This window comes from Hydra viridissima, unplaced genomic scaffold, assembly GCF_058129835.1.
Source record: "Hydra viridissima isolate aposymbiotic clone 2 unplaced genomic scaffold, HvirCarnegie_v1 scaffold_5, whole genome shotgun sequence".
Lineage (NCBI taxonomy): Eukaryota > Metazoa > Cnidaria > Hydrozoa > Anthoathecata > Hydridae > Hydra > Hydra viridissima.
The window spans coordinates 6,901,488-6,923,577 of NW_028324304.1; the positions used below are offsets into that span (position 1 = coordinate 6,901,488).

General features: G+C 29.1%; 1 protein-coding gene and 1 pseudogene across 4 annotated transcripts in view; both read left to right on the forward strand.

Moving 5' to 3' along the window:
* The window catches only part of LOC145189562 (otoferlin-like), a 44,094-nt gene extending 25,958 nt beyond the window's left edge, over positions 1–18,136 (forward strand). For 3 of the 4 annotated variants that reach the window (XM_090089228.1, XM_090089230.1, XM_090089231.1), the window contains 17 exons: positions 379–491; positions 602–859; positions 996–1,130; positions 1,239–1,367; positions 2,154–2,189; positions 2,503–2,594; positions 7,533–7,703; positions 10,270–10,427; positions 10,943–11,085; positions 12,018–12,106; positions 12,639–12,737; positions 12,895–13,036; positions 13,145–13,244; positions 13,351–13,470; positions 15,488–15,638; positions 15,725–15,872; positions 16,082–16,315. In XM_090089228.1, coding sequence (XP_089945354.1) covers positions 379–491; positions 602–859; positions 996–1,130; positions 1,239–1,367; positions 2,154–2,189; positions 2,503–2,594; positions 7,533–7,703; positions 10,270–10,427; positions 10,943–11,085; positions 12,018–12,106; positions 12,639–12,737; positions 12,895–13,036; positions 13,145–13,244; positions 13,351–13,470; positions 15,488–15,638; positions 15,725–15,872; positions 16,082–16,141 — 2,144 coding nt within the window. In that variant the 3' untranslated portion in view covers positions 16,142–16,315. Of the gene's footprint in view, positions 1–378; positions 492–601; positions 860–995; positions 1,131–1,238; positions 1,368–2,153; positions 2,190–2,502; positions 2,595–7,532; positions 7,704–10,269; positions 10,428–10,942; positions 11,086–12,017; positions 12,107–12,638; positions 12,738–12,894; positions 13,037–13,144; positions 13,245–13,350; positions 13,471–15,487; positions 15,639–15,724; positions 15,873–16,081; positions 16,316–17,074; positions 17,226–17,324; positions 17,473–17,871 lie in introns of those variants that run through there. The other variant, XM_090089229.1, reaches the window with a different exon arrangement.
* The window catches only part of LOC149888288 (uncharacterized), a 324,912-nt pseudogene that overhangs the window by 86,809 nt on the left and 216,013 nt on the right, over positions 1–22,090 (forward strand).

The following is a 22,090-nucleotide window of genomic DNA, read 5'->3' on the forward strand; positions in this document are numbered from 1 at the left end:
TATATATACACACATATACGTATTAAAAATGGCTCTTGGGGTCTTCCCAACTTTATTTTATGTAAGTACAGTGATATGGGTTTCTTCACCCACTCTATATTTGCTGCTTAACTTTCAGTGGTTAACTGATTGTAACAAATCCCCATAAGAGTGGGTAATACCCATATAAAAGTCCCCGTAAAAGTGAGGAATACCCATATGGAATTTCTAGAGTGTTCCCTAAACTGTTTAAATTTTATGATATATCAAGTTACACAGGGATGACTAGATAACTAATTAAGTTTGATGTTTTTTATTTTTTTACTTGTATACAGTTTTTAGTCATTGTTGTTATAAACTTGAAGTTTTGTTAAAACTGTTTAAATGATTTTTATCCAGGTGAAGGGGAAGAAAAAGAGGAAGATAATGATGTTCCAGAAATGAAAGTTATCTTGGTTGGTGAAGAAGAGCTAAAAGCAGAAGAAGAAGCTGCAGCTGCAGAAGCAGAGGAAGTAATACCTTAAGTTTTAATCTCAACAAAGAAATGTTTTAAGAAGTATTTTTTAAATATTATTTTTACTTCAAAGTATTTTTTTAAATAACCTTATCTTTCTGAATATAGGAAAAGGAAGAAGAAGAGGAAGAAAAAGAAGAGAAAGAAGATGAAGATCAAATAGATTGGTGGGCAAGATTTTATGAAACTGTAAAGGATGAAGAGCGCTTACAAGAAGCTCGTGATGCAGCAAAAAAGAAGAAAAAATTGGCTGAGGCAAAGAAAGGAAAGAAGGCAGTTATTTTAGACGAAGATGGAGAAGAAGAGGAGGAAGATCTTAATTTAGGAAAAAAGAAAATCATTAATCCAAGAATTATAAGACTTAAGGTATAAAAAAGTAAACAGTATTGATCAGCTAAATTCCTTGAATTTGGTAAATTGTGATTGAAATTATAGAAAATTTGTTGTTTATTAGTTATTTGTTGCATTTATTGATTATTTTGGAGTTTTAAAAACTATTTAGATATACAAAACAGAGTTAGAGGAAGTATCAAATTTAGATGGGCTTTGTGATGTGCTTCAGTCTTGGGTTTTGTTGAGAGGAAAAAGTGATGGAAATGACAATGATGATGAAAGTAGGATATATGGCAAATTCAAGGTGAATATTTAAAATTTGCTGATATTTTATTCTATATAAAAAGTTAACCAACTACTTATTTTAAGTTTTGACTGATTATTTTATATTGAAATTGTTGTTATCTTCTAGGGAGCCATAAAGGTGTGGAAGTATCCTCTGCCATCCTTTTTTTACAATGAAAATAACACTCTAGGCTCATTTAAACGCCTACCTACCATGGATCCAATTAATGTTTTGTGTCGTGTATATGTTGTTAAGGTAATTTGAATTTTTTGAAATAGAATTTTTTTACAAGACCTTTTTTATGCTGAAAAAAAAATTCTTAAAGAATTAAAAAATTTTTAGTTGCATTTGAATCATTCTATAACTCATCCAGACAAATTATCTCACCTCCAAGTTTTATTGACTATTGCTTTTTTTGGCATCATGTTAAAAGGAACTCAGTCATATTTTTTTGTGTAGCTTCATGTATTTTAGATATGAGTCTTAAAAGTTTGCTCTTTCTTAGCCATTTTTTAAAAAAACATCTTTTAGATTAACTGATTAGAAAAGTTTCTCTGTAGAGTAGCTTTATAAACAAGTTTCTATTTTTCTTCTGATACCATAACATAGCTACTTCCTATGACTTGTTTTGCAAAAAATACATTTTTGGCATTTACTTCAAAATTGCCTCTGTGATAATGTGATGACTTTTCCACAGTAATCAGAGAACTAAACAACTTTCTGTATATTGTTTTATATAATATTGTTAATAATTGTTTTTAATACCTTATATATCATGATTGGTATTATCTGAAACAATACAATGGAAAATATGCAGCAATTTGTGCTCTTTCTTCTAATAAACAACTGATACAAGCACTCTCACTTATAGAAAGAACAGTGTAAATAGTACACTGCAAATACTCTTTACATATCTCCTAGTGATTAGTGATTGATTTATTTTTACAAACTTATTTTCGGCAAGAATACATAATGTAAATTTAGTTATTCCAAAATCTGAAATACAATTTGTGCCATGTTTTTTTTTTTTCTTTTTGGCAGGCTATTGATTTGAAACCAACTGATTTGGATGGAAAGGTTAATTGAATGTTTATGCTTGTATAATATTTCTTATGTTTTTTTTTTTTTTTTTTTGCATTTAAATACCTTTTTTTTTTTTTGCATTTATTGCATTTAAATTGATTGAAAAAGTTTTCTTTTTAATAATATCAATCATTTTTAATAATATCAATATCATAATAATATCAATATCATAATAATATCAATATCATAATAATATCAATATCATAATAATATCAATATCAGTTGCTGCTATTGAAATTATATATACTATGAGTGAAAAAAAAAATTACTTTGCAATAGTTGTTGTTGACAAAATTTAATTGTATAGGCTGATCCTTTTGTTAAAATACAAGTTGGAAAACAAGTTATAAAAGATCGAGATAACTACATACCTAAGCAACTTAATCCAACTTTTGGAAGGCAAGTTATCATCTTAGTTTAATGGTTATCTTTAAAATTTTATTGGCTATATATACATTCTATATTTTTTATGATGTATGTTTTAATATATGAGGCGTTTTTTTCCAAACCGCATTAACTCCATTCAAAAGGATATTGAGAAAATTGAGAAAAAAGTTTAAATTAATTATCTATATGAGAATCTTTGCAAAAGTTTAATTTAACAAATTGACATATAAAAAGTAATCAAAGGATGGAAACAATTAAAACCTCAGTATTTTAGAAAATATTAATTTTAATAACTCAATTCTGTGTGTGTGTGTGTGTGTGTGTGTGTGTGTGTTTGTGTATGTGTGTGTGTGTGTGTGTGTGTGTGTGTGTGTGTGTGTGTGTGTGTGTGTGTACACAGTGGGGTGCAAAAAAAAAGCCACACTCAATTTTTTAATAAAAAAAGCAATAAAAAATGTCTTAAACTAATATAACAAAAGTAATATAAGATAATTTTGATAGAAATGCTTTTGATATTATTGTCTATTACACATAATAAAAAGAAATTAAGGTTTGTGAAGTATTTTTCAAGTTTTAGTTGTATTAGTACTTAATTGGCCACCCTTTGTTTTTTATGACTTTTGCACATCTAGAAGGCATACTATCTACAAGTCTTTTTAACAAGTCATTTGGCAAAGCATTCTAAACCAACAAGAAGAATTTGGACCAGTTCATCTTCATTTGTTGTCCTACGATCTTTTTATTTTTTATCCAATATAAACCATAGGTTTTCTATTGGATTTTAATCAGGAGACTGTGCTAACCAAGATATAAGTTTCATCAATCTAGATTCTAAATATCTTTTATTCAACCATGCTGTATGTTTGGGATTGTTATTTTGTTGAAATATGTAGTCACCATTAGGAAAAAGTTCTTTTATACTCGTTCCAAATTGATTAACTAAGATTTTGTGATACAAATGCTGGTCCATGGTGCCTTTTACCCGGTAAAGTTTTCCAACTTTGTGTGCAAAAAATAAACCCACTTTAATCTTTGTGTGCATTATAAAACAGGACAAAAGGAGACTCGTTGCTCCAAATAACTTTAGTCATTGTTCACATGTCCAATCTTTGTGATCAATGCACCACTTTAATCTTTTTTTGCGATTAATTTCACTAAAAAATGGTTTTTTTATTTGCTTTCCAGAAAAAAATTCACCTGATGCTTTTATTCGACAAGATATTTTCCACTTTGTGATATTAGTAAGGTTCAAATCTAGTTTTATCTCACAACATGTGATTTTACGATCTTTTTTGACTGTGTTAAGAATGTAGCAATCTTCCTTTTTTGAAGTTTTAGGTTTTCTCCCTGATCCAATAGACCTATCAGTTGTACCAGTTTATTTATATTTCTTTACCAATCTGCTAATAGTGGAGTTTTGCTGTTTAAAACACTTTCCAATGCTTCTATGAGACTCTCCTTGGTCAGCAGCTTCAATAATTCATCTAATTTCTATATCTGTTAGTTGTTTTCTAAAATCTTAAATGTGCCCATGTTATTCCCTATTTTTAAAGATTTTTGTTATGTAAATATTAGTGTATATATATACATATCTCTTCTTTCCTGAATTTTTCATTGCTACATCCAATTTTTTTTGCTTTGCTTAACTATACATTTTATACTTAAAAACAAGGAAAATTGTTAGTGTGGCTTTCTTTTTGCACCCCACTGATATATATATATATATATATATATATATATATATATATATATATATATATATATATATATATATATATATATATATATATATATATATATATATATATATATATATATATATATATATATATATATATATATATATATATATATATATATATATATATATAAATAAGGGTGATGCAAAATTTTTAGGTTTAAAACTTTAGTTGTCCTCAAGCTTGCCCTTGTTCTATATGACAATAGTAATTACTTTCCAAAATTTGAATCAAATTGAATGATATTTAGTGGTTGCCATGTTTTGTCATTTTGGAATGAGGTTAAAAAAGTAAAAAAAAAAGTTTTTTTTTTAATTATTTATTATCAATTACTTATCATTTAGTGGTGGATATTGGATGTTCAATGCTAAACAAACAATAATATAGTACTGTACTACTATGTAATTACACTTGGCAGTAATAGATCAATCATTTTCATCATCCAACAGTCATCTTCATCAGGGTAGACTTTGATGCAACTGGAAATTCCTTTCGGTAAAGATCAACCAATCAACCAATTGGTTTTCATCTTTCGTAACGCTTTTGTTGAAGGATGTATAAGTGCTGTGCCTCGTTCTGCGCAATCGTTGACAACCTTCATTTGACGAACCTTGTACTTCATTTCAAGATTTGTTGAATCCATTTCCCACTCTGAAGATTCTTTCATTAAAAATGATTCAGCTTTTTCTTTGCCATTCTTCACAATTAGATCGAAAAGTTCTGCAGTGCATTGTGTAACGAAGGAAGAAAATGTACTGTGACAATTGCATCAAGTCTTTTGAGAGATATCTGTTTTGGCTGTTGTTTCAGGTTGTTTGATATGTCTCCTATTTGATGTTCAGAAAAATACCACAGATGGCGATGAAAAGCTTTTGCTACATTAATTGCAATTGTACAATTTGAATATTCTTGAATTCGTTGAAGAAGCTTGGCATCATTGAATGGTGCTTGTTCAGCTAACGGAGCTTCATTCCAAAACTGTCCGTATATAAATGCCACAAAAAGAGTTATGTCTGTTATTCCTTTCTTATCCTTTGCAGTAACAACAAATTGATCCTGAAACAAATATATCTTCATACAATATATAACTTTTGCCATCCAACGTGCATTGTGTGTTGCACCTGGTGCCCAAAACTTTACATTCAACTCCGATGTTGCAGTTGATCCTCCAAGAAAAATAAAGCACAAATTCAAGAGTTCTAAGTAATCATCCCTGGGTTGTTGACCTTTAATTGTTTCACTATAATACACTACCATTTCTTCACGGAGTTTGAGAAAAAAAATCATAGTTATACAATTATTCATTCCCTATAGTGAACACCTCCTTGTTGATTGCTGGCCATTGTTTCTGGAAATGGTTAAAAATTCCAACTTCAGGTCCTCCAGTGCTTCCAAATGCAGTCATGAAAATGTTGGAAAGCATGACTTCAAAGACATGGTGTCTGCATGCTATCCATATAAGATTACGGTCAAGATTCTGCTCTATTATTGTGCAGGGACTAATGTTAAACCCAGTGTTGGATGAAGTAGTGTCAAAAACCAGTCCCTGAACAAGTTCTTCCAATTTCCAATTTTTAAGAGCATTCATGCAAGCATCAGCTTGTTGCTCACCTGTACCTCAATCAATCTTTGGAATGCCCAGCAATTTTTCCACCCCACCACCAGTCACAAGGATGGCAATTCTATCTACTTTTTTTTGACCACCAGTGGTTTCAGGTAAGAGCTTTCCATCCCAATGCAGAAGAAGTGGTCAGCTGTGGTCAGCGCTTCACGAACAGATCCCCTTTCTCTGCGGATTGTGGTGTATGACAATAATAAATCTTTTAGAGAGTGACCAAGAGCCTGAGCAACTGTTCCAACCACGAAGAGTGCACGGTGATCAGAAATATTAACACAATCAAGAGACAATACAACATTATTTGTTAGAACTTTCATTTTCTTTTTCGTTGAACCACTTGTGCTCAGTGTGTTGGAAGTGGAAAGAGTCTGACATTCATCATCATCCGAGGAACTTGAGCTACTTTCACTCGCAATGTCAACTGCTGATGAAGAAGAAATGAGTTCTGTTTTTTCCATCAGTTCCACTTTACTGCTTTGACGCCTCAATTCCATTTTAGTTTCTCGGACTCGTTTCCATGCCTCCCTAGCTGTTAAATTCCGATCAATTCCTGCCATGCTACAACTTAATGGATCTTCATGCTGCTGATGTAAAAATGCTTTATCTTCATTGTTTTTCATAACTTCTGATGCATTTTTGGTTGATACATCAAAAAGTTCTTCAAGGTTAGCATGGAAAAGTCTTTCTTTCATTTGACAGCTGCCCAATTTTGATTGTCGGTGTTTTTTCAGCAACAGATATTCGTCATAAAGTTTTTTTGACTTTCTTTCTGCATTGTCAATTCTTTGAGTTGGAATTTTTCCTCTCTCCCATATAATAAGAACTGAATACTTTTTTTCACTTCTTGTTTCTCTTCTATATGATGGAAGAGCAACCTCCAAAGAACATCCCCTCTTGAAGGAAGTCTGGCAGTCAACAGGGTTTGTGTATGTTTACCATTAAGCCACACCACAGAAGAACCACAGCAGAAGATCTAGTGGTTGCTATATTGATTTCTATTCAAAATATATTGTTTTATATATATGTATATATATATATATATATATATATATATATATATATATATATATATATATATATATATATATATATATATATATATATATATATATATATATATATAATAAAAAAACAAATTTTCAAAATTTGAGAGAATCACAAAATTTTATCAATGGTTAATTCATCTTATAAAACATGGCAACCCCTAAAATTGCTTCTTTTAGTCTAATTTTTGGTACACATGATCCTAGGTGATAAAGGAACAGAGGCAACCTTGAGGAGAATGCTTTTTGTGAACTTTTATTTTTCTATTACAATCTAAATCACCCTATATATATATATATATATATATATATATATATATATATATATATATATATATATATATATATATATATATATATATGCATGTATGCATGTAGGTATATATGTAATGTATGTATGTATTTGTATCTATGTATTTGTATCTATGTAATGTATGTAATGCATGTAGTGTATGTAATGTATTAGAGTTTGTTTGTTGCTTTTATTTAAATAAAAATGTCTGAAAAAAATCTTATCTTAGAACCTTTGACTTTTAACCTGTTATCTTAGAACCTTTGACTTTGAAGTAACTTTGCCCCATGATAATATGTTGACAATCTCAGTTTTTGATTATGATTTGGTGGGTTCAGATGATTTGATTGGTGAAACCAAGATCGATATTGAAAACAGATTCTTTTCAAAGCATCGTGCCACTTGTGGGATGTCAGTACGTTACCATATGTAAGATTTATTTTTTTGATATTTAAGAATTGTGCTGTTTTTTTCATTTTTCTACAGTTAAATATACCTTTAAAGTATTGCATATAACATGTTTTGTGATTATTTTTCCTAATAAGTAAAATCTGGTGGCAAAAAATGATCCTAAATGTAAGTTTTTGCAAAGAAAAGGTACAAAAAATAATCTAAAAATGGTATCTAAAAATGTTTTTATATGAATATTCAATTTCACAGTGCACTTAGTCTTTTTTAAACTCTGAGAGAGGGAAATGGTATATGTCATATGATCATGAACGTTCATTCCTTTTCATTGCAAGCTAGACATTTCAGTTGCATACAATGGTTTGTAAACAATTTTATTTTTAAGTTAATCTTCTAAAACATTTTTCATATTTTTTACCTTTGTTCAATTTAACTAAAGATTTCACAAAAAGTCTCAGTTCAATTTAACAAGTAGAAAATATAATAAACTGAAAGTTTTTTTTTTTTTTTTAATGCAAAAAATGAGTTATGGTGAAAATCAGCTTCTGTGAAAGTTCCAGCTAAATTGGTCAAAAAAAACCCTAGAATAAATAAAAACCGAAATGTTTTTACACTTAATCTTACTCTTAATAGTTTAAAAAAAATCAAAGTTGTTGCTGCAAATAAAATATGACAACATAATAACATAACAAATACAATGACAACATAATAACATGACTCTAACATAATAACATGACTCAGTTTTTTAAATATGGATATTTACATGATGGATATTTTTGCTTTTCTCTATGATTAAAAATATTTTGCTTTTATGTTAAGCTGGGTGAACATTTAAAAAATTTATCTTATGTAAGGAAAAAAAGCTGGTATTTATTTTTGATGTTAAGATTCTTGATTCCATTAAATATTTTTCCATTAAAGATTCTTGATTCAATTTCAATCATTAAACAGAAACAATAAAACCTTAGTCTCCATATTTATAAGTCTCAAAGCATTTGCTGAAGCTTTAGCAAGCAATTAAATCTTGTTAAACAAATTGCTTCTAATTTGTAAATGGCTTTTTAATTGCTAAATTAATTTTTAAAGTGAAAATAAAAAAAATATCAAATCATAAAAATATTAACAATGTATAATTCATTCAATAACTAATTCAGCAAACAAAATACTTACAGCATTTTACACCAAATTTTTAAACAATCTTTTAGTTTATGGCAATTTTTTATGTCACTGCCTAATTCTTATATTAAAAAAATTTGAATATTTAAATTTCAGATAATAATTATTGTAATCCCAATGCTCTGGAGGCTTCATCCACTGCATTTTAGCAATTTTATGCTTGAGCATTATAAAAGCCATGAACTTTCCATTATTAAAGGATCCAGATAAGGGGTTCTCTTTACTGATACTTGGACTTTGGTTTATCTGTATTTAGCACCTATGACTCCAGCACCTTTTTAAACAGTATTACATCTTAGTCATGAGTTTTTATATTCTTTAACAAGGAGTTGGAATGACAGATGATAAACACTGATAACAATGACCATCAGAATGCACATTTCTTCTGCTAGAACAAAAATGACTAAATTCAGATTTAGATTCTTCAAGTTTTTTCATCTGCTAAAAAGATCTCATGTCTTTAGAAAAATAATAAATAATTTCTATATTTCTTTTTAACCAATTTAAAAGATCCTAAAAATTGTTAGAAAAGACTAATGGTGAGTGTCATGTCTCTTACTTCTTCCTTGCAATCCTCAGCAAGGCTAGAGATTCTTCCTTACAATCCTCAGTAAGGCTAGAGATTCTGCCCAATTGCTGAACTTGGTTCTCTCTAAGTTAGTTCTCTTTATGATTTGGCATTAGAATCTGTTCTGTATGATATGGAATTGGACATTATCTCTGCTAAATTCTCCAATTCATAACAAATGATTCATCTCTTCTTCCACATTCTAATTTCAGCTAGATTGTTTCTGTTTCTTAAAGATTTAAGTTTCATTCAAGTTCTTAAAAGTTTTGATTTTAAACTTAATTCACCAATTAACCAAGGGCATATAGCTTAGGAAAGTTATAAGTCACTGATTATCAGGGAAGGTAAAAACATCCACCTTTGTTTGGGAATTCAACTACTTCAGTTGATCTTCATGTCTCTAAGGAAAAATTAATATTTCTAATTTTGATTTCTCCTTTTTCTTTAATGGGATTTTATCCAATGTAAGTTTTTCTTTTGAAATTAAACTATTTTTTCATTCATGATTTATTTGGGTTTTCCTTTACATGATTAGTAAAATAGTTTTTATTTAGAATATTAGAGTGAAAGTCTGTTTTCAATTTCCTCTGAATGTGTAAAAACTGTTTCAGAGAAACACTTTTACTTCAGCAATTTTTTCTTATTCAAATTAAAACTCAATTTATGAATATAGTCCATCTAAAAAGTTCTAGTGAATAGAATAAACAAAGAGTATGGTTAAAGTTGTATTATTCAACACTGTTATAATAAAACTGTTGCCTTAATAGTATTGTTATCAATTTGATGTTTGATGCTTTTGTAATTTCGTATTTTAAATCAAGAGCTTATGAAATTAATTTTAAGCAATGGTTTCAATAAGTGGCGAGATCCAATAAAACCAACTGCAATTCTGCAGCGCTTATGTAAAGACTTAAAGTTAGATGGCCCTCATTTTACACCAGGCAAATGTCGTGTCGAGAAATGGGTGTTTTGTGCACAAGACCATATTTTAGATGATAACGGTAAGTTTTTTAATGATAAAATTAATTTGGAAATGCAACAATAAATGTAATAATTTATGTAGAAGTATTGATTATAGTGTGCACTTTTTAAAAAATGAGCTTGTTTTTTATAACTAAACTTTTTTTTTCTATATGAACATTGTAACTAAAAAGAAATATGTCTTATTAATAATGAATAATTGTACTAGATATAGTTGTAGTTTTAAATTTTTATGATTTTTGTTCACAAATCAAGTTAGAACACTGACCACTCCCATCTTTATTAACAATAAAAGTATATGTTAACTGTTAAGCAATGTCGTTACAAAATATTAACTATTAACCAGAAATGCTGCACCTTAATATAAAAACTGTTCATACCTAAAGTTTGCAATGACAACCTTAGGAATGAGCAGAAGTCAAATAAGTATTTTTTAAAGAAAACACTGTTTATCTGTTTCAATTAAAATGATAATAACAAGGATGCAATAAAAATTGATGAAAATTTGTTTTACAATTTATTTATTTTGTTTTAGGGAATCCTAAGCAATCAGATGAACCTAGTGCTTTGAAAGCACTTCACAGTTTTTCAATGATAGAGGGAAAAGGTTATGATCTTGTTCCGGAACACGTTGAAACAAGATCTTTATTAAGATCAGATATTCCAGGTATAGAGCAGGTAAGTAGGCATATAAATGTTCATAAGAATTGTACCTTCACTTTCAAGGTTTATTTTAAGATATTGCTAAAAAGAAGGTGGGAAACTTTAATAAATTGTTTATGTGAAGATTGATGAGCTCATCTAATTTTCAAGTTCATTTAATGTACAAAATCATGCTTTACTAAAAAAAAATAATTTTTGTATGATTTTTATGATGTGAAATTTCACTTTGACAAATTCCAATTTCTCCACCCTAACCTGTTAAATGTTAACTAAAAAATGGTCTAAATATAGCAAGGACTTATAACCAGGTTTTTAAAGGATCATTTTTTAAGTCCAACTCTAGATAAAATTGCAAAATATCAACTAAATTTGTTGTTTGAATGATTCTTTTGCTCTCTCCATACCATGGATAGTACAAATTTAAAAGCTTTCTTCTCTTTCTTGTACCATTTCCTAAGATTCTCAACAGAAACATAGCATACTTTGTGAGGAGCCCAAGATTTTTTGTGATTACCAATTTTTACACTAAAATACTTTTTTCATAAAGTCAGTAATGTTCGTTTGACGTTTTTTAACTAAAAAGTCACCTCATTTAAACCAAGAAAGGTTTTTTAGGAAAGTTTTTACAACCATGATTAGCCATACTTTGAGTTTGAATTAAAAGCACATCAAGTCAAACACTGCAACTCAAGGTTACATTAATTGAAGAAAGCATACAGCAAAAGCAAGCGTTTCACATTTTGAATAATAAATTCTTTTTTTTAAATTTAAAAATGCGATAAATTGATGGGCAATACCAGTTTTTTTATTACTATTCTTGGAATCAGTAATCAAACAACACAGGAAATTGGTAAAATTATTTAAAAAGATTTTTCATTGTTGTGCTGTGCAAACATTAGCCATTTTTTTAAGTTACAAAAATAAAGAAATGTTTTTTATGTTTTTAGGGTCGTCTTCAGTTGTGGATTGATTTGTTTAGCATGGAAGGGCCATCACCAGGTGCTGCTGTTGATATTACTCCAAGAAAACCTATTTCGTAAGATCCTAACAACCTTTTTATATGCAATTTAAAGTATTTGAAAAATCTTTAATTAATCTGTGTATTTAAATTATTGTTAAATGAATCTTTAAATACTCTCAATCTGAATTAAACAACTTGAAATTTTCAAAATATCAATCTAAACAGTCATTGAATAAACATATTAAAATGAATTTTTCAATATTCTTGTTAAAGCTATATCTTAATCATCTAAAGGTAGGTGTTCTAGTAATAAACACAGAAACTACAATTACCTTCTATTTAGAATTAATTTAGAACTAATTAGAAATTAATTTAAATGGAATTAGCAGCATTATAAACAATTATAAGCAGTTATAAGCAATTATTAGAATTAGAATTATAAGCCATTGATTTAGAAACAAGAGACTTTAATTTTTTTTTTTTTTTTTGATCAATATTTATTAAAAGTTGCACATGATTTTAAAGTAATTTTATCTGCATTTTATGTATGTAAACAAAAGTTAATCTAATAACTCTTAACTACTCATATATTGACTTTTATATTTAGCTATGAGCTTCGATGCATAATTTGGAACACCGAAGATGTCATTCTTGGTGACATAAATATTTTGACTGGCCAACCATGTGCAGATATATATGTTAAAGGGTATATTAATAATAATTAGAATCTTCAACCTCTGTTATACCTGTAAATTATCACCTAGTACTTAAGCTCTATTGCTATAGTTTTATTCTTAAGCTTTTAAGTTCTCTTTTGTCCATTCATTGAGTTAACATGGTTAAGTAAGTAGTTTAAAATTTAGATGGATTGAAGGCTTGAAGAACAACAGTCAATCCACTGATGTCCACAATAGTAGTTTGACTGGAGAAGGAAATTTTAATTGGAGATTTATTTTTCCATTCAAATTTTACAAAGCAGAAGAGAGAGTGGTTATTGTGAAAAAGGTAGTTCTCTCTCTCTCTGTGTCTCTCTGTCTTCTCTCTTCTTGAAATTTTAGCAACGTTAAAATCTATTTTAATCAACAGTGATGACTACAGTATTAATTTATATAGGCTTCCCTGTTTTCGTGGGATGTTTCTGAAGAAAAAGTTCCTGCCAGACTAGTTTTACAGTGTTGGGATTCAGATGCTTTGTCTTCAGATGATTTTATTGGTTCGTACTTTTGTATGACTAGTATCAGGAGTTTTTGCTGTTTTCAGTTGAATATTTTTGCCTTTATTAAATAGATGTAATTAACTTGTACATAATTTATGCATAGGTGATGTTACATTTAATCTTACAAGTATACCTCGCCCATCCAAAACCTCTGTTCAGTGTAATATAGAAACAATGAACAACGAAAACAGAGATTCAATTTTTAAGAAGAAGTTAATTAAAGGTTAGTTTACATGCTGCGCTATCTAATGTTTTACAGGTTATTATGAGAAAATGTTTATTTCTTCAATAGTTTAATTACTTTTTCTAATAAAGCATTTGTTAATAAATAACTTTTACTGAAGGTTCTATATAAAACTAGGCTATGCTTTAATAATTCTTCAATTCTTTGCTTTGTATTTTGTTCTATTACTTTATGTTTTTAGTACTTTTTTTGTTTTTTCTGATAAAAATTTAAACTCTTTTTTTACTTAAAAGTATAAAGTGCATAAGCACTAAAAAAATAAAGACCAAACACCTGACTGATTTTTGTCATAAAAATTTAAGAATTGATTCAGTCAAAGAGCTGGAATAGCCATACAGGTCCAGGCAAAGTGCTATGAAGCAAAAATCTGAATAAGTAACTTGTGGCATTCTTAGTTATGATCTGAAATTTTGTTGTTTCCTGGCCTGCATTTAGCTCAATTGTTATATCAGCTGCAACAATTGAGCTAAATGCAGGCCAGGAAAGGCAGAAAATAAAATAGAAGATCAAATTGTGACCTGATTGATTTTATGCAAGATCTTATGCAAAAATGCAGATACTTACCCCACTTTTAAAACAAAATAAAAGTCCAAGCACAGCATGTTATCTTGATAAAATGAACCGGGTGGAAGCTATACTGAAACTTCTGCAACAACTATGTTCTTATCAATGGTCAATACTAACCTAACAAGTATCTTATCAATGGTCAATCCTACCCTAACAAGAATCTTGGTACTGAACTGTAGCCACTGAAAACCTTCAATGGTTATCAAACGAATTGAAATAGCACTTAAAGACTCGAGGGTATTTAAAGAAGTTAAAGGTTTATTTAAGGTAGCAAATACATTTTCATAAACCTTAAGCTCGGAAAAAATTTTAAAAACGGTATGTAGCAATTATCACCTAACTTAAAAAGTTTCAAATCATATTGCTCTATGACTTTGGAACTAATTCTTCTTTACTATGGGATTAGCACGCCATAATTTATATACGAAAAAAGAAGAATTCTATGAACTAGAGGAAGTTCAAAACAAGATAATCGGAAACTATAATCTGCAAAATTTAGAGAAAATAGTTGTTATGGTGAACCAAATCAAATTTACCTGAAACTTCGCCTGAATCTGTCAAAAAGTGTTTTATACATATCAGTTCTTCTTTATTCATAATCAATTTTTTAAATCAGTTTGTTTTTCGCTTTTTGTTTTCATTGATTAAAAAAAGTTGTTTTTTCTTTCCTTAAAACTGTCAATTCCTAAACATCAAAATAAAAACTTCCACGTATTCTTACTAGAATGAGTACTACTGCATTTTTTATGATTTTTTTTTCTTTTTTTTTCTTTTTTTTTTTCATTCCAGTTAAAACATATTTAAACTTTCTTTATTAAAAGTATTTCTAACATCAGCGCTATTAGATGTGTTCGCTTTTTATTAATTTGTTCGCTTGCTTATCTCACTTGCTTATCTCGTTTGCACGCTTTTTTAAAAAAATTAAGTGACAGGGATAAAATGTGCTACTTGAGGGCAAACATGGATTTAACAGCAAACAGAAGAATAGTGGTATGTTGATTTTCAATATAAATTTTTCAAGTTCGCATGGTTGCAGCACTACTGCGTTTTTTAGCCTATCGTCGGCTTGCTCGAAAAACCTTTTAGGCTTAATTTATAATTTAGAGACAAAAAAAAAAAAGCACTCACCAAATTCTAGTTATAGTAAACAAAGTAGTTTTTTTTTTGTTTTTTTGTTGTTTTTTTTTGACGCTAGGGATGTATTAGTCGATTGTTAGAAGTTTTGCATCCTCATCTTGCACCCTCATCTTGCATCTCATCTTGCATCTTATCAATTAATTGAAGCTTTACCAATTTAAAGCGCACCTCTGTGTGTGCTTTAAATTACAATAAAAAATGTAGTAGTGCTTCCACCCGCTGTTCTTTCTAAATCTCTTTTTTTTTTTAACAGAAATTTTGTTTATTGATCTTAGTTTTTAATTCTACATAGGTTGGTGGCCATTTATTGTGGCAAATGATGACTCTGAGCCTCAACTCGTGGGCAAAGTTGAAGCTCAGTTGGAATTACTTACTGAGGTCGAAGCTGCAGCTGATCCTGCAGGTTTAGGCCGCAAAGAACCACAGCCTCTACCATTTCCGAAGTACGTTAATTGTTAATCAGTTCTAATGTACCTATAGCTGTTTATTTAGATTTAAATGAAAAATAATAGTTTATGTTTTTTCTTAGTCGACCCGATGTAGCAATGCAGTGGATGATGAATCCGTTAAAAGCGCTGAGATATTTTCTGTGGGAGCAATACAAGTTCTGCTTCGGAAAGTTTGTTATCATTGCCGTTATATTGGCAATAATGGGGCTCTTTCTCTACACCATGCCTGTAAGTACATTCAATCAGTCTTATACCATGCTTTTATGTTTATCTTTATGATCAGTGGGTATTTTTAACATGTTTTTTTGTTTGTTTGTTTTTTACCGTGAGTTTTCGTTGTATTTTAAATATTGCTTTAATGAAGATCAGAAAATAGTTTTTGTTTATTGTTTCCTTCCAAATCGTTAAATCTTGTTTATACGAATTGGTTTTATCAGGATGCAGTTGTCAGCAAATTATTTGGTGGTGGTGGTGGTAGTGATAGTAGTTCCGGATAAAAATGCTTCCAAAACGCAGTTGGTTCTATGTAAACTTAGCTAGTGTTTAAGTTCTCGATGCCGATTTGAATATTTCGTTCGCCTCAGTTACCAGTCAAATTACTTCCGCTTCTCGATTAACGATGTCAAATACCATGTATCGTATTTCAACGCAAATATTATGAGCAGTTTTCACTTTGATTTCTTTTGTCGTTTTTGTTTCAACGAAGAGATTTTCCTAGTTTTTTACTTTAAATGATTTTTTATAATTTTATTTTAAAATATAACGGTTTTTAGTTTATTTTTTTATGTATATTCTTATTTATTATTATCATTACTATTTATCATTACTTATCATTATTTATCATCATCATCATCATCATCATCATCATCATCATCATCATCATCATCATCATCATCATCATCATCATCATCATCATCATCATCATTATTATTATTATTACTTTATTTATTTGGTTATTAAATTATTATTATGTAGCTATTTACAATAATTCTGTTGTGCTTTAAAATAGTGAATTTTTAGTTAATTTTTTTTTTCTTTTTTTCCTAATTTAAAAATTTACGTTGATAAATATAAATTACTATTTAAAACATGCTTTTTTTTAAAATCTTCCAAGTTCCACTAAAATTTATCAGAAAATATTGCATCAAGATCTTAAATCTCTCTTGTCCAATTTTTGCTCACAAGCTGTTCTATATCTTAGGAGCCTTAATTTTACAAAAAGAAATTTCTTTAGATAAACTGTGGTAATTAAAAACACTAGCCTGTTGCAAAAACAGGATTTCACATAAAACAATTTTTTTCTCTGAAGAGTTTGTTATTGTTAAGCATTAAAAGTTAACAAAAAAGATTTTATGAACTTTAATTTCTATCTATCAAAATTAGAATTTCTGTAATGATTAAGTTTCCGGATTGTTTTTTTTTTTTTTAAGGATGGTGGCCTTTTATTCTCGATACAGCAGATGCTGAACCTGAATTGGTTGGAAAAGTTGAGGTTGAGTTGATATTAATGACAGAACAAGAAGCGGAGGAAGATCCTGCGGGTTTAGGCAGGAAGGAACCGAATCCTCTACCGTTTCCTAAGTAACCTTTCCTATGGTTTAATCAGAAAATATAGTAAACTATTTTTTTTTGTTTTGAGAATTTTTTTGAATTATTTTAACAGCTTTCTTCATTTTTCAGCCGCCCTGATTTGATGATGGAATGGCTTATGATGCCAATAAAAGCGTTGCGCTATGCTTTATGGGAGCAGCATAAGTTTACAATTGCGAAGGCTGTGGCCATGTTAATTATATTCGCCATCTTGGGTTTATTTTTCTACTCCATGCCGGTATGTTTTTTTCCATATCGTTTTCTTAACAAAAAGAAAAATTCAGTTTACACTTTTTTACTTTTTAATATATTTTTACAATCACATGCTTTAAAACACATATTTTATAGATGTTTCAATAATTACAATCACATGCTTTAAAACACATTTTATAAATATATTTCAATAATTCTCATGAAAAATTAATTCAATTTTAGCAATAATATGCTAATTACTTATATTTCAAAAATCTGAATTAAGAAACGAACTACTCTTTGATATCCTTTTCCTGTTTAGTCTTTTTTAAGGGCCCTCTTTTTTTTTCCCCTCCAATCCAAAATAAGTTCCAACGTCTCTTTATAAATATACAAATATCTTTGATTCGTAGTTTTTTTCAAAAGATTAAATGTTTGGATTTAGGGTGTGATAGTAAAAAAGATCGTTGGTTAATTGGATTCTCCATCGATGAATTAAATAAACAATCAGTGTGAACAGATAAACTATGAGTTGCAGCCACACCTGGATGCAACCTGCCTTCATATCGCCATTATGAAAAGAGAAGACTTTTAAAATAATGAGATAAAATAAGTCCTAGAAATGATAAGTAAAACGAAAGTATTTACTCAAATTATATTCAATATCTGTAGCTATATTTATATGTATGATATATTTTATTCATTATCAATTTTTTTACCATTCTTACACAAAAATATGATCAAAGTTAGGGTTAGGACTATTGTAATTGCAATTGTAAAAATTAAATACAATTACACATTACAATACAATAATATTGTATTGTAATATTACAGAAACAATAAAAAAATTATATTTTGGTATTGTATTGCTGTGATGAAAAACAATTAAAATAAGTGTTGTATTGTTATTTTTTCTTACAATACAATAAAATTCGAGAACTATTGTATTGTATTGTTTTAATGAAGTAAAATTACAATAACTATTGTATTGTTTTGATGAAAACACTTACAATAATTATTGTAGTGTATTACTTTACATTAAAGTAGAAAAGCTAACGTATTTTAACGTATTTATATTCATCTCTGACGAACTTACTGATATTTTTGATATTTTTTATTTCTCAGGACGTACTTTATGTTGAATCGCTGTCTTAGGTCTGCCGAATCCCTTTCATTTGCAGAAAAATGGTGGTTTCCTTTTTTTTGATCCCGTTAACTTTGATTTTCAATATTTAAAGTTGCCCAATTTACCATTCTGACACCCCTTCCCCTCCCATTATGTTTCAGTAAAGTAGAATCAAGGGTACAAGGGTATATAGTCGGCAACTGGACTATTAAAACATTTATTAAATTTTGACAATAAAATATTTTTTTTTATTAGAATAACAATATATTGTTATTGTATTACAAAGACGAATTACAATACAATATTGTTGTTGTAGTGGGTCATTACAATACATTTTTTTTTAGATATTGTTATTGTTTTATAAGATGAATTACAATACAATATTTATTGTTATTGTATTACAGAATTACAATAGTTGTAAATCACAAGTATTGTTATTGTTTCTAAATTAAGTTAATACAATAACAATAACTATTGTTACTGTTATTGTTTTGATTACAATTACAATAGTCCTAACTCTAATCAAAGTATCATTTAATTGCGTATTAAGCTGTTGCGTAAGCGTTTTACCAAGTTTATATGGCGGTGTTTGACTTGAATAATTTTAATGATATTAAGAGCCATTTATTAATTATCAGTTTGAATTTTAAAAATGTTATGCTTATAGAGCTCGGTTTTCAAACAAAGCATTTATCCGTTTACGTAAGAATTTGGACAATCTTATTAGTAAAAAAAATTTTTGGTTTTAAATTCAATATTAAACAATTTACAGATGCCTACAGTTGTATATTTGTTCTGCTCTTAGGGCCTGTTTATATGGAAAGCGGGCTGGCTCGTTTGCCGAGATCTCGGCGTCGTCCTTATCTCAATTTATTTTTATTTTTGGTTTATATGAATAAACGAACTAGCCCGGATCGCTATCCGGGCCAGCTCGTTTATTCATATAAACGCAAAATAAAATTAAGTTAAAATATTGGTGACGTCGATATCTCGGCAAACGGGCTGGCTCGTTTGCCGAGCCAGCCCGCTTTCCATATAAACAGGCCCTATGCAGCCTACGGCTGATTGTTCGGCGCAATTAACGTCGAATATCTCTAAATAAAATTGTAGTCGAATATCTCTAAATAAAATTGGACTCGCTGGCTTCTCCACTTTACAGTCCCAGACCAGTGCTCTTCATCTTGCAAAATTCTCTAATATGAAATAATACCTGATGTACTTTAAGGGTGGTTCTAAGACCAGTGTCTGTGTATTCCTTTTTAAAGAAACCGAATTTTCAAAGTCTGCATCCAAAGAGCTTTCTTAACAGTTTCTCACAATTCTGCTAAAAGAACGGAGCACAGCTTCATGTTGAGTAATTTGTAAAGGCAACTTGCTTGCAAGCGAAACACAGAGTTTTCACAACAGAGTTTAACTGTTTCCTGTAAAACAGCCAGTGTTTTTTACAGGAAACAGTCAAACTTGATATTTCGGTTTTTCTGATGAATTTCAATCTTACTTTAAAATAGGACAGAAAATTTATATTTTTTCTCTATTCCATCCACATTTGGGACAGAGGAACTCGAATCTTCTGATTAATATTGTTTCTAGGCTCCGATCACTGTTATTTTTCGTATAAAAATTCCTACTTGATATCAGTATGAAGAAAAAAAAAATTAATTTTGCACCATCTCTGAAAGTTACCTTCCTTATTTACACCAAAAATCTTAGAGCCGTCTGTTTAAACCTAGGGGAAAGGTGCTTATAATCTAAATACAATTTTAGAAACAAAAGTTTAGTACCAGTACCTGAGTTGCATAAATTAAATGGAGTTAACTCTTATTAAAATATTTTTAAAACTATTGCTTAGTTTTAAACAAAGGTTAAACTGAAACTATATAATTTTTAAAGGCTGCCACGGCATTGGATACCATGGCTACAATGCCAACAGACTTTAGGAAAAGTTAGATACTCTTGCTTGTGATGTTTATGAGTTATTTTCAATAATTAAAATTATTTCTGGAAAGCATTTATTTTTACACCTTTGGTGTTGATAGTGTTTGACAATGTGTCTAAAACACACTTTATTATCTTTTTAGGATATTAAAACGTATTGTTTTTTTTTAACAAAATCTTTTTTTTAGTAAAATGTGTTATGAAGATTCATAAAAAGTTCTTAAAAATTAAAATTTTGGATTTAACAAGTTTAGTTTAAAGACCTGCTAAAGGTTTGTGTAAAGTGTTTTAAAGACAAACATGCTATTTACATCCAAGATATTCTTGTTCGTGATATTTCTTATCAAGGTGAACTTGAGTTATTTCCAATAACTAAATGTTTAAGAAAGTTTCAGGCAATAAATATACTAAAGAGTTAAAGTTGAATACTGTTGAATTTGGATCATTAAAAAACTGTTTATGCCTTTGTTATTTAGAGTAAATAAATTGGTGACCTGGTACACAATAGTGTCAATAATTATTGTTCATTTGAGTAAATTGGATTTCAAAGTATTTTAATAGTAAGAATGATTATCAATTGTGTATTGAAAATTATTGTAACTTTTAATAGAAGTCACATTTGTGCATTAAAAAGTGAATGCTTTTATGATATGGAAAATGATCATAACTAATTTTTACCATAAGGTACATTTAGCTCATTTGTCAGTGTTGTTTTTATTCCCACAATTATTTGCTATTCGATCATTTTCAAAGAATTTATTTCCAAATATTTTAACACTTTTTTTTTAAAATAGGGGAAAGGTGCCTATGATGGCATACTTAACTTTAACGTTGCTCTAAGTCATTACCTAAAAACTTAAAAAATAGTTTTTGACATGGGTGTATTCCCTCTAGCATGCAGAATAATAATGAACCTCTGAACTTTTACTATTTTGCTTTTTTATAAGTTTATACCATTAAAAAAAAAATACAAGTATGCCATCATAGGCAACTAACTGCTCCTATGATGGCACACTTTAAAGGAATTAGACAAACAAGAGTTTTTTTTGTTTTTATTAATGGAAACACAACTTATCAAAAAATCAAAATTAAAAATAAATATTTGGTCTAAAAGCATAGTTCACATATAAATTTTTGTCTACTTCTCTTTATGCTTGCAGATAAACAATGACACTAAGATCCGCATTTTTGACAACAAATCCATTCGCTGTCTTGTTCTTTAGAGCAAGAAAGCGAATAAAGTTCATAAAAATACAAAAATGCTGTATCAGGTTCGAAATTTATCTTATTATTACTTCTTTTAATCTCCTCACTGCAGAATTTTTCTTCAACAGTTGTCTTTCTTTTTGTTTTTCTAACAAACTTTTCCTCTTTCTTTGTTATCTTTTTCTTTTGCCTTATCTTTTAATTCTTGGATATCCGGTGTGGTATTCAGAGGTCCAGTTTTTCCACGTTTTCAATTCAATTTTAGAGGGTGCGAAAGGCACCGGACACAACTTTTGTATACTAGATTTTATCCTTTCGTTGAAACAGAAGATCCAATTCATATGGAAGCTTCTGATGGGGGAGATCTCATTTCCAAATGTGTTGGTTTCTCAAACTT